At 39.1% G+C, this 10613-nt stretch overlaps 1 protein-coding gene across 1 annotated transcript; it reads right to left on the reverse strand.

Annotated features, from left to right (window-relative positions):
* Positions 1–1084: 1084 nt before the first annotated feature.
* On the reverse strand, positions 1085–7296 carry LOC122925482 (olfactory receptor 1052-like). Its single transcript, XM_044276838.1, has 3 exons — positions 7267–7296; positions 4444–4533; positions 1085–2011 (listed from the first exon to the last, which is right to left on the reverse strand). Exons 1-3 carry the CDS (start codon positions 7294–7296, stop codon positions 1085–1087), a joined length of 1047 nt encoding a protein of 348 aa, XP_044132773.1.
* Positions 7297–10613: the final 3317 nt, after the last annotated feature.

The following is a 10613-nucleotide window of genomic DNA, read 5'->3' on the forward strand; positions in this document are numbered from 1 at the left end:
CTTCTCATTGTCAAGATAGTTCCTTTTGACATCGACTGGATGTTTGGGGTCATTGTCATCTTACAGAATACATTTGGAGGAAATCAGATGCCTCCCCGATAGAAAGAACAGAATAAAAGTATTTAATGATGGCTCTTATTGAAGTGTATAGGAGCTCTCAGGGTGAGTAGAGAAAAGTGTAATTCAGGAGTCCTGGTGCCCCTCTGCACAAAAACCAATCTCAAATGTCTTATTTACTGTACTTTGCAGAACAATGTAACCAGAGTAATGCCATAGTACATTCAGGCACTGTGGTTATACAATTTCATATAAATATGTTATTATACCATGAAATGCAAAATACATCAGTAGCCAAAAACAGCCACCCACGCACCTGTCCTCTATTACCTGGTCCCTCACTACAAAAGGTCCGTCTGATACCAGGTCTCTTAGGGAGGGTACTACTTCATCTTCCTCACTCTTTGTTCAGTTGATGACAGTGGCACAAAGCAACAGTGCCCTTGGCACTGGCCAGGACTTTGAAGATTGTGCCCACCATGCAGCAGACATCCACCACTTATTTACACAACCGAGGGTAATGCTGGTCATGGACTTCGTGACTATGGCATCTGGACACGCTGAAACTTGAAGCATGCTCCGGCTCACCTGGCGAGGATTAGGGGAGCCTGATGTAGTGTGCGGCAACCCCTGTCTTCCTGTGTGACTTGAGGCTGCTGCACATTAGTTCCTATGGAGCCCGTGCCTCTGGCAGGGCTCCATAGGATCATAGTATAATCCCCATATACTCCAATGTAATGCATTGAAGTCTATGAAAGAAGCAATCTACTTGTTATAGTTCCTTGTGTAAACTATAGAAAAGTGTTAAAAAAAGGTTATTCCATATGAAAAATGGGGGGAAAAATTGCAGTTTTTGGTTGCTTCTCCTCCTCTATTAAATGGTGGAATTAGAAAGTGCAACTTGTCCTGCAAAAAACAAGCCCTCATATGGTTATGTAAACGGAAAAAAAATAATAAGTTATGGCCCAAGAAAAGCAGGGAGTGAAAAACATAAATGCAAACACACCTCCAGGGCTGAACGGGTTAATCAGGCCTCATGTTTATGGACTGCTTTTTGTATAGCTTTCTTAATGTCTGCATTTCTCAAACTGTATATAATGGGATTCACCAAAGGAGTAAAGACAGTATACAGCAGGGAGAGGAATTTACTGATGGAGAGATTTTGTCTTTTTGTAGGGACAACATAAACACTGTACATAGTCCAGTAGAATATGGAGACCACAATGAGGTGGGAGCTACAGGTGGAGAAGGCTTTCTGTCTACCAGAATTGGATTGGATTTTTAAGATTGCTAAAACAATACAAGTATAAGACAGTATAATGATGGTGGTTGGAATTATTACAATTGGAATACTTAGTAAATACACCTCTAGATGAACAATGAAGGTATCAGAACAGGCAAGTTCTAATAAGGGAACAAGATCACAGAAGAAATGGTCAATGACATTTGGCCCACAAAAATTTAGCTTAGATATTGTTATAGTGTAAACCAAGCTAATGGAAATACCAAGGAACCAACAGATGACTGATAATATCACACAAAAGGCTCTTGTCATTATAGAGGTATAACAGAGAGGATTATAGATGGCCACATATCTGTCATAAGACATCACTGTAAGAAGAAGACATTCAAATGTTTCCGAGACACCAAAAAAATAAAACTGAGTGATGCAGTCATTAATAGCAATGGTCTCACCATTATTCAGTAGAATGTGGAGCATGTTGGGGACAATAGCTATGGTTAACCAGATATCACTGATGGACAGTTGTGAGATGAAGAAGTACATTGGAGTGTGGAGGTTCTTGCTGGAGGACACCAAGGTCATTATTAGGAGGTTTCCACATATTGTCCCACAGAAAACCACAAGAAGAAGACAGAACATGAAAAAAATGAAATTTTGACTGACTTGAAATCCTAAGAGAAAAAACTCTGTGATTGTAGTCATATTATTCTCCTGCAAGAAGGTTTAGAAAGTATAGTTTGTAACTGGATTGATAACTAGCCCATGAATCATATACAAAGTAGTGATGAGCACTGCAGCATAGGCAATATTAGTTTTCGCGCTATTTCACACATTTTTTACCTAATATTTGCCATAAATTCGCAAATTTGAGAATGTGTGATCTCCAGTAATTATTTTCTTGATTCTGAAAATCGGAAATGTAATATGCGCGCATTGCGCGCGCAATACAGGCGTGGCTTACTTTTGCAACATTTTTCAAGCTGCTAGAAGCTGCTAGAAGTTTCCTGAGACTAGAGAAAATGGTTGGCAGTAACTTTCGTGACTGTGAGGAAGAACTCCTGAGCACTGTAAGTAATTTTACATTACAGCACTGTTTTTGATTACATTTTGCATGCATGGCAGAACAATAGCTTTATATGCAGATAGAGTGCTCCAATATATTCGCAATTGTGCAAATCGGCACTAATGATGTGCATATTTTTTGCTCTACATGCAACTTCACATTTTTTTAGGTCTGAGTAGATATTACTGATTGGTGCACTAAGTATTGTTGTGACATCACAGCACTATGTCTGTAGCATGTATGTATGGAGAGCAGATAAATATCTCTCACATGCACATTGCACATCCATTTTCCTGCCACACACTATATACGTATTGTAACAGAACGCCTAGCACCCCGACCGGGTACCTCCGTCGATAGATGCTCCTAGTGCTTTCCGAGGACTCCAAGCACTCCACTTGACACCGTCAGCGCTGCAGACCCCACGAACCGCCGAAGCTTGGTGGAGGTCTCGCCATCTCCTACCCACCCTGGACCTACGACAAGGCTCCAGGCTCCAGTGGGTGAACCTCTCCTAAATGCATAGACAGGAACCAGGAACAAGCTCTTACAAGAGCTTCTACTCAGGGGAGTATTGTGATATAGCAATCCCCAAGAGTGAGCCAAGACTTCATGAAGGTATAAAAACAGCATCTCTTTATTGAGGGCTACCCGCCCGTATTTATGCAGGTCCCCATCTGGTGGACACGCCCCCAGGGGACCAGAAGGGAGACTTCGACACACAGACACAACACATCCCCACAATGCATCATGGCCTCCTCCCCTCTGCCCTGGAGACACCCGAGGAGCAATTCAATTATCTCTCAGGACAAAGGGAAATCGGCAATACACATGTGGAGACAACAGGACAGAAATTACCATTTAAACACACAATGGGACAATAGAAACACACCCAGCATTTCCTCCCGTCTGTCTAGGAGACAATTGAGTCAATCTCTGTATCTACCCAACTATCTCCTAAGCTGAAAAGTTACACCTCTCATAAATTGCCACAACTTTGTGAGCCTACATTGTACATACACATAACCCACATCAACCCAACCAGTATAACTTGGGGACAAACCCATCCAAAATTCACTCGAATAGGTTCAGGGGTTTAAAAGTTAGCAAAAGTATCTCAAAGGGCCGTAATCCTGTGGCAGGAGGCTGGTAAACAGGCCTCTCCAAAACACCGTGACGAGGTTGGTTTTGTCACACGTATCACACGCACACACACCTACACTGACTATCTCCCATTAACTATCTGTATTATATATATGAGCTAACTAACTATCTAATGTAATTGGATAAGGAATAGGATCCAGATGACTCTGCAAAGCATAGAGCACAGCAATGTCACTGCTCTCTCTCTCTCAGAACTGCAAAAAACTGTAGAAAATGGCTGCTGTGGAGTTTCTTATATACTAAAGGGGTAGTCAAATTTCCTATTGGTTGCTAGGGATGTTGCTAAGCTCTGACAAAGATATTGCAGCCTTCTGATTGGTCCACAAGCAAGAAGCAGGGAGGGTACTGATGAAAAAAAATATAGAATATTTGCAATTACGATAAAATAGCACTATATTCTAGATCTTTGCGAATTCTCGAAGTGCCGATGTTCGCGATAAAAATTAATGATTTGAATATTCGCGATCAACACTAATACAAAGCGTTGTGGTCAATAATTCCAATTCTGAGAGGACCCAAGTTATAAGTAGTGCTCTCTAAGGTCCAGTTCTGAGTCTGCTATTATGTAACTTATTTATTAATGATATTGAGGTTGGTTATTTTTGCAGATAACACCAAGCTACAGTATGTAGGACTGCTATGGAAAAGCTGATTTGGACCCTCTGAGTGTTTGGCAACTACTTGGCAAATGAGGGTCAAACTGCATAAATGAAATAATAAATGTAATCTAGTGTACACAAAACAAATACCCTAGAGGGAGTAACACTGAAAGAGTCACTTGTAAAGGTGGATTTAGGTGGACTTGTAGATCATAGATTAAATAACAGCACAATGTCAATAAGCTGCTTCTAAGTACAGCAGAATAACGTTGTGTATTAAAAGTGACACGACTTTGCTTTATATTACAGAATATTACCATTTTATGGATCATTAGCCTCATTTGAAACATGCAGTACAGGTTTGGGCACCAATTCAATGAAAGGAAGCCTCGGAAGAGGTAGAGCATCTACAAAGAAGAGCAATTAAAATTGTAAGGGGCATACAGCATTTTACTTGTGATTTTAAAAAAATTGGTCTTCAGAGGAGAAGTCTAGAAGGGAGCATGATTAACTCCTCCACACAAAATGCTGTACATGCAAACTGTTGTAATTCCTACACCGTTCACCTGTTTTGGATGTAAATGCCCTCAAATTAAAGCTGACAGTCTGCAGGTAAAGCACATCTTGTTCGTTTCATTTCAAATCCATTGTGGTGGTGTATAGAGCCAAAAATGTTAGAATTGTGTCGATGTCCCAATATTTATGGACCTGACTGCACATGCAAACCACCATACATGTATGTGAGGGGGCAGAATTGCATGGGCTCTGTAATACATAACCATACATTGCCACCAGACCAAAGACACAGAATCAGGGCATAAATCAGAACCCATGCAGATCAGAATGCACACAAGAAGAATGGCATTCCCAGGCAGACCGAGACATAATCAAAGACATGACAAAGATGAATCGGACAAAGAAGACGTATGTGACATCAATGAACAATCAGGCTGACCACATGAGACAGGGCCCAAGTATAAACAATCTGGTCAGGATAGCAGGTTCCCAGTTTTCCTGGAGACAGAAGACAGGCTGATTTCTCAGCACACTGCGCATAGGTCTAAATAGCAGAATGACTAGGACACAGGACGACCTGATGTTCAGACACACAGACCAGGAAAACATTAAATTTTAAATTAATAAAATGGAATAAAGGAATAAAACATAAAAATACTATACCAATTTTGTATTTTGAAAATAAGGTGATTTTGTTTTGTTTTTTTCAATATATAGGGCTCTCAAAGCATCTTTAGAACTTAAATGATTTCTTAAAAAAAGGTTTTGGAAATTTTCTAAACTATTTGAAAAAATGCTGCTAAACTTATCAGTCCTCTAAATTGCCCCCAAAATAAAAAGTTTAAGAAATTATAACAAGATAAAATGGGCATATGTTAAATGTTAATTATTAACTATGTTTGAGGCATGACTATCTTTCTTAAAAGCAGAGAAAATAAAATTTTGAATATTGTTAATTTCTACACTTTCTCACTAAATTTCTAAGAAAAAAAATACCAACCATAATTTACAACTAACGTAAAGTACAATGTCTCCCAAATAAACATTCTCAGAATTGCTTGGATATGGAAGACGTTACTACATAAAGTGAAAAATGGGGTTGTGATGATAAGTCCTACTCTTGCTACATATTTAAAGGAGTTGTTCAGCCTTTTTATATTGATGATCTTCAAGGTGTATTAGTATAATTTATATATTTGTATAAATATTCAAATGGCCCATAGCAATAACCTGTCTTCCTGACTATCACTACTGGATCACATACACAACTTTGCTTCATCATCATTGCCAAATTCTAGACTGCCTAACATCCCCTACTGACCAATGTAACTGTACTAACCTGATCTAGTATATCACCATTGCAGATCCCAAATTTTTGAGTGCTTCACTTTTCATTCCTAGGACATGTATTTGGACTGTAGAGGCTGTTACCTTACCTCCTACTTACCTACTGTATAATTTCTCTGGTTCCCTTTCTGCTCAGAGTAGCTACAGGCAGCAAAGTCCTGGGGCCAACCCTAAGTCATGCAAATGTGGTACTTAAATGAAATTGTGCATCCCAGTCGGTTCTTACTTTGGGTTTCATAGGAACCAAACCATTACAATTATGTACCATACAATGTAATGATGCCTGTTGTTCTCAAGACCACAAACTAGACTTTAGCTATAGCAGTCACTTATCCTAAGAACTGGCAGTGTCTCTTGATGCTCAGATATGGACTTCCAGTAGGGCTAGATAGCAAAACAATCAAACTGTTGCAAGAAACATATATGAAGCATTAATCCACCCCGGCAGACAACAATGTGCTGAAATAAACTCACTGATAGATGACGGGAACTGACTGATGATAGTCGTAGATGTAGGAGATGGGAGTCTGGCAATGGAGTCGATGGAAGAGGGCAACCACGACAAATCAGCAACTCAGCAACAGACAAACTTCAAAGCTTAGTAAGTGTAATAAGATTACAGATCCCAGGATATACAGATACTAATATCTCTAAAATACTAAGAATCTGGAAAGAAATGTACATACGGTAGGACATACACTGTCCCCTGCAATCAGAGTGGAAAAAGGGCATATAAAGGCTAAGAAATCAACAACTCCACCGTAAATTATCTAGGCCACACTAAACAATAACCAAAGACTATTGCATAGCAACTGCCCTAACAATGCTAGTAAATAGGTGAACATGAAGCAACAGGTGAATCTTTGCTGCTAATAATATAAAGATTTTTTCTTTAGATGATGATATAAGAAATATTTAATTTTTCCCTGCTGTGATTTGGGGTCAGAATTTAGAACTTCAAGCTTGTTCTTTATAATAAGAATCTCAAACAAAGCTAAAAAGAAAGGAATATAGCAATGTAAATCATACCTTTTTATTTCTACACACTTGTCTTCAATGTCATAATATCTCATACAGCAAAATATAGAGCACTTTTTTCTAATAAAAAAATATTGGAAAAATAAAACTATATCTATTGGACTAGAACAATAGAATTAGAAGGTTGAAGCAGCAAAGATTGTGTAAGACATTTGCCATTTTTCAAACAAAAATATTTCAGACATGCGGAGTCAAATCTTAGGAAATCTTCATGAAAGAGATTTTCTTACAATACTTACATTAAGTGCTTCTTTGTTCTTGATATTCATTTTCAAATTATGTATTATTTTAAAATAGAAATGTTCCTGAGATAAATTATTGGAATTTAACACAACATCACAGTCATAATGCCAGGTTATCAGGCACAGGGCTATGAACTGCACTGATACTTATACTGAGCTAAAAGCCAAGGGACCGTACAAGGTAAGAGAAGTCTTGTGAAATCTTTTTTTGTCTCTTAATTCTCTTAGGTTCTTATTAATTGAATACACTTGACAATACAGCACAACTTAACTTTTATAACTTTATATATCTTATTCATTGAATACAGAAAAACTTAGTAAAATAATAAAATACATTAGTAAAAAAAAGTATCTCCTGTTGTGGTGTTATAGCTATCAAAATAGTTTCTAGGTAGTAGGATAATAGAGGTCCTCTCCCCCAACATTGTTGTGACTAGCCATAAAATCATCAATGTCTTAATTCCAAAACCAGAACACAAGGTCTCTTTAAACAATAACCAGGTGAGCAGAACAACTTCACACATACAGGAGATCCCCCTTCATAAAACCTGTTACTGACATATGAGTTTCCTCAGAACACCTTAGACCAGATGGAGGATAACTTGAAGAAGGGCCATGGATAAAAACCAATACAGATGAATATTCATCAAATAAATACTTTACCTAGTCCATATTTTAGCAGTGTGATTCCTCAGGTTGGACTTAAGCCATTTACTGGCATCACTTGTGTTAATGTCACCTCAATCAGGGTACGAATAAGATGGAGTAATTAAGGAAATCATCTGTACTGATTTTAAACCATCCATGTTTGATATTCACGTGTGCGGAACATTATCACGGGTTTGATGAAGGTAGTATGAAATCACTATAATGCCTACAAGAAAATATATCTTAGTGGACAGATTTTGAGCCAAAGCCCTCGTTAAACTGACCTCATAAAGTTTGGTTGTAAAAGGCCATTAGCATACCCAATAGCTTCTCCATGACATCAGGAAGGGGGCTAGTGGTGGTTACTGCAGACCTTCTTTTTATTTTTTTTTCAAAATATTTATTTAGAATAACAATTAAAGGTGTGCAAGAGAGCAATAGACAGCTAATGTAGCATTACATCCAACATTCACATACAGAACTTCTCAGGTTACAAAGCCATACAAGTGCAGTAGAACTTGGGACGTCCCCTGAGGCGGTATCACTGAGGCTTAATATTGTCATCATCACTATCACCGGGAACTTAATTGGGGATATCATATAATCACAGCAAAAGGTGACCATCAAAATAACAATAATGATATTCATACTATTAACAATGATAATAATAACAATAATGATAATAATAATAGTAATAATAGTAATAAGTGCCACAATCTAGGTCATGCAAGTCTCCTCTAGAGAAAAGGACAGAGAGGGCTGTCAGGGAAAGGAAGGCATTGGAAGATGAGTAAGGTAGTTAAGCCCCAAAGGCTAAGCTTTTGTGAATATAGAACCTCTGGCCCTTCCCATTTACCCCAACACCAAGCTAATGTATCATGGGCATAAATCCTCAATATACTTTCCAGGCTTCAAAAACACTCTCAAACTCGTGATATACCCGCCACTCCAAAGAGAATAATTCTTTGAATCTATAGATTTGATCAACCTTCTGCTTCCATTGTTCTACTTCCATTGTTCTATGGAGAGCAATTCAGTAGAAAGACAGAATTTTGGGAAAAGAAAACGAGCCACCATCACAAGTTGTCTAAAAAGGGGAGGTTAGAGTTGCACGATCAGTACCTTTTGTGACAAAGTATAGTTTTATTTGAGAAGGCAGGTATTTTCCTCCCAACATGGGTGGCTGGGCTGATTTCCAGCCAGGTGAGATCAAACTTAAACTCAGGTCCGGGTTTTGGCAACACCTGGCTGTCCTTTAAATAGGCAGCTGGGCTCAGAATCAAGGTCTCTGTTTTGGGATCTGAGGCATGGTGCCGTGCTAGAGGGCTGAGAGCCGCATGCGGGGAAACAGGCCCCCTATAGCCTGTTGTGGACGGCTGAAAAAACCTGCTAACAAGGTGACTGTTTTGTTCTTTGAACTTTCCTTTGTATGAACGAACACTAAAACTAAAAAATGTTCCTTTGTCTTATCTCCTGTGTGAATAAACACTGAAGTTTTGTTTTACAAACTGTTTCTTTTGCCTCTGTTCTGCATCCGCTTACCCTACCTACCAGAGCGAATCTTCACAATTGGTGGAGGATGTGGGCACATGCAGTGAGGCTGGTATAAATGCCAAAATATTTTTTTCGGGTACAGCTGGATGTCCTGGATTAAACTAGCTAAATTTAACGTAACAAAATGGAGGCTGTAATGAAAGCTCTCGTGGAGGCTAATCAACACCAGCAGGAAACAAACCAGCTGCTGTTACAACACGTGATAGCTTTACAGACGGCAGGAGAGTCCCAGAGTATCCATGATGTCCGGAAAGCTGTCCGTGCGACAATCCCCAAGATGACACCATCAGATGATGTCAAAACCTACCTGGCGATGTACAGTACAGACCAAAAGTTTGGACACACCTTCTCATTTAAAGAGTTTTCTTTATTTTCATGACTATGAAAATTGTAGATTCACACTGAAGGCATCAAAACTATGAATTATCACATTTGGAATTATATACTTATCAAAAAAGTGTGAAACAACTGAAAATATATAATATTCTAGGTTCTTCAAAGTAGCCACCTTTTGCTTTGATTACTGCTTTGCACACTCTTGGCATTCTCTTGATGAGCTTCAAGAGGTAGTCACCTGAAATGGTTTTCACTTCACAGGTGTGCCCTGTCAGGTTTAATAAGTGGGATTTCTTGCCTTATAAATGGGGTTGGGACCATCAGTTGCGTTGTGGAGAAGTCAGGTGGATACACAGCCGATAGTCCTACTGAATAGACTGTTAGAATTTGTATTATGGCAAGAAAAAAGCAGCTAAGTAAAGAAAAACGAGTGGCCATCATTACTTTAAGAAATGAAGGTCAGTCAGTCCGACAAATTGGGAAAACTTTGAAAGTGTCCCCAAGTGCAGTCACAAAAACCATCAAGCGCTACAAAGAAACTGGCTCACATGCGGACCGCCCCAGGAAAGGAAGACCAAGAGTCACCTCTGCTGCGGAGGATAAGTTCATCCGAGTCACCAGCCTCAGAAATTGTAGGTTAACAGCAGCTCAGATTAGAGACCAGGTCAATGCCACACAGAGTTCTAGCAGCAGACACATCTCTAGAACAACTGTTAAGAGGAGACTGTGTGAATCAGGCCTTCATGGTAGAATATCTGCTAGGAAACCACTGCTAAGGACAGGCAACAAGCAGAAGAGACTTGTTT

The sequence above is a fragment of the Bufo gargarizans genome, chromosome 2 (genome assembly GCF_014858855.1).
Source record: "Bufo gargarizans isolate SCDJY-AF-19 chromosome 2, ASM1485885v1, whole genome shotgun sequence".
NCBI classification, from domain to species: domain Eukaryota; kingdom Metazoa; phylum Chordata; class Amphibia; order Anura; family Bufonidae; genus Bufo; species Bufo gargarizans.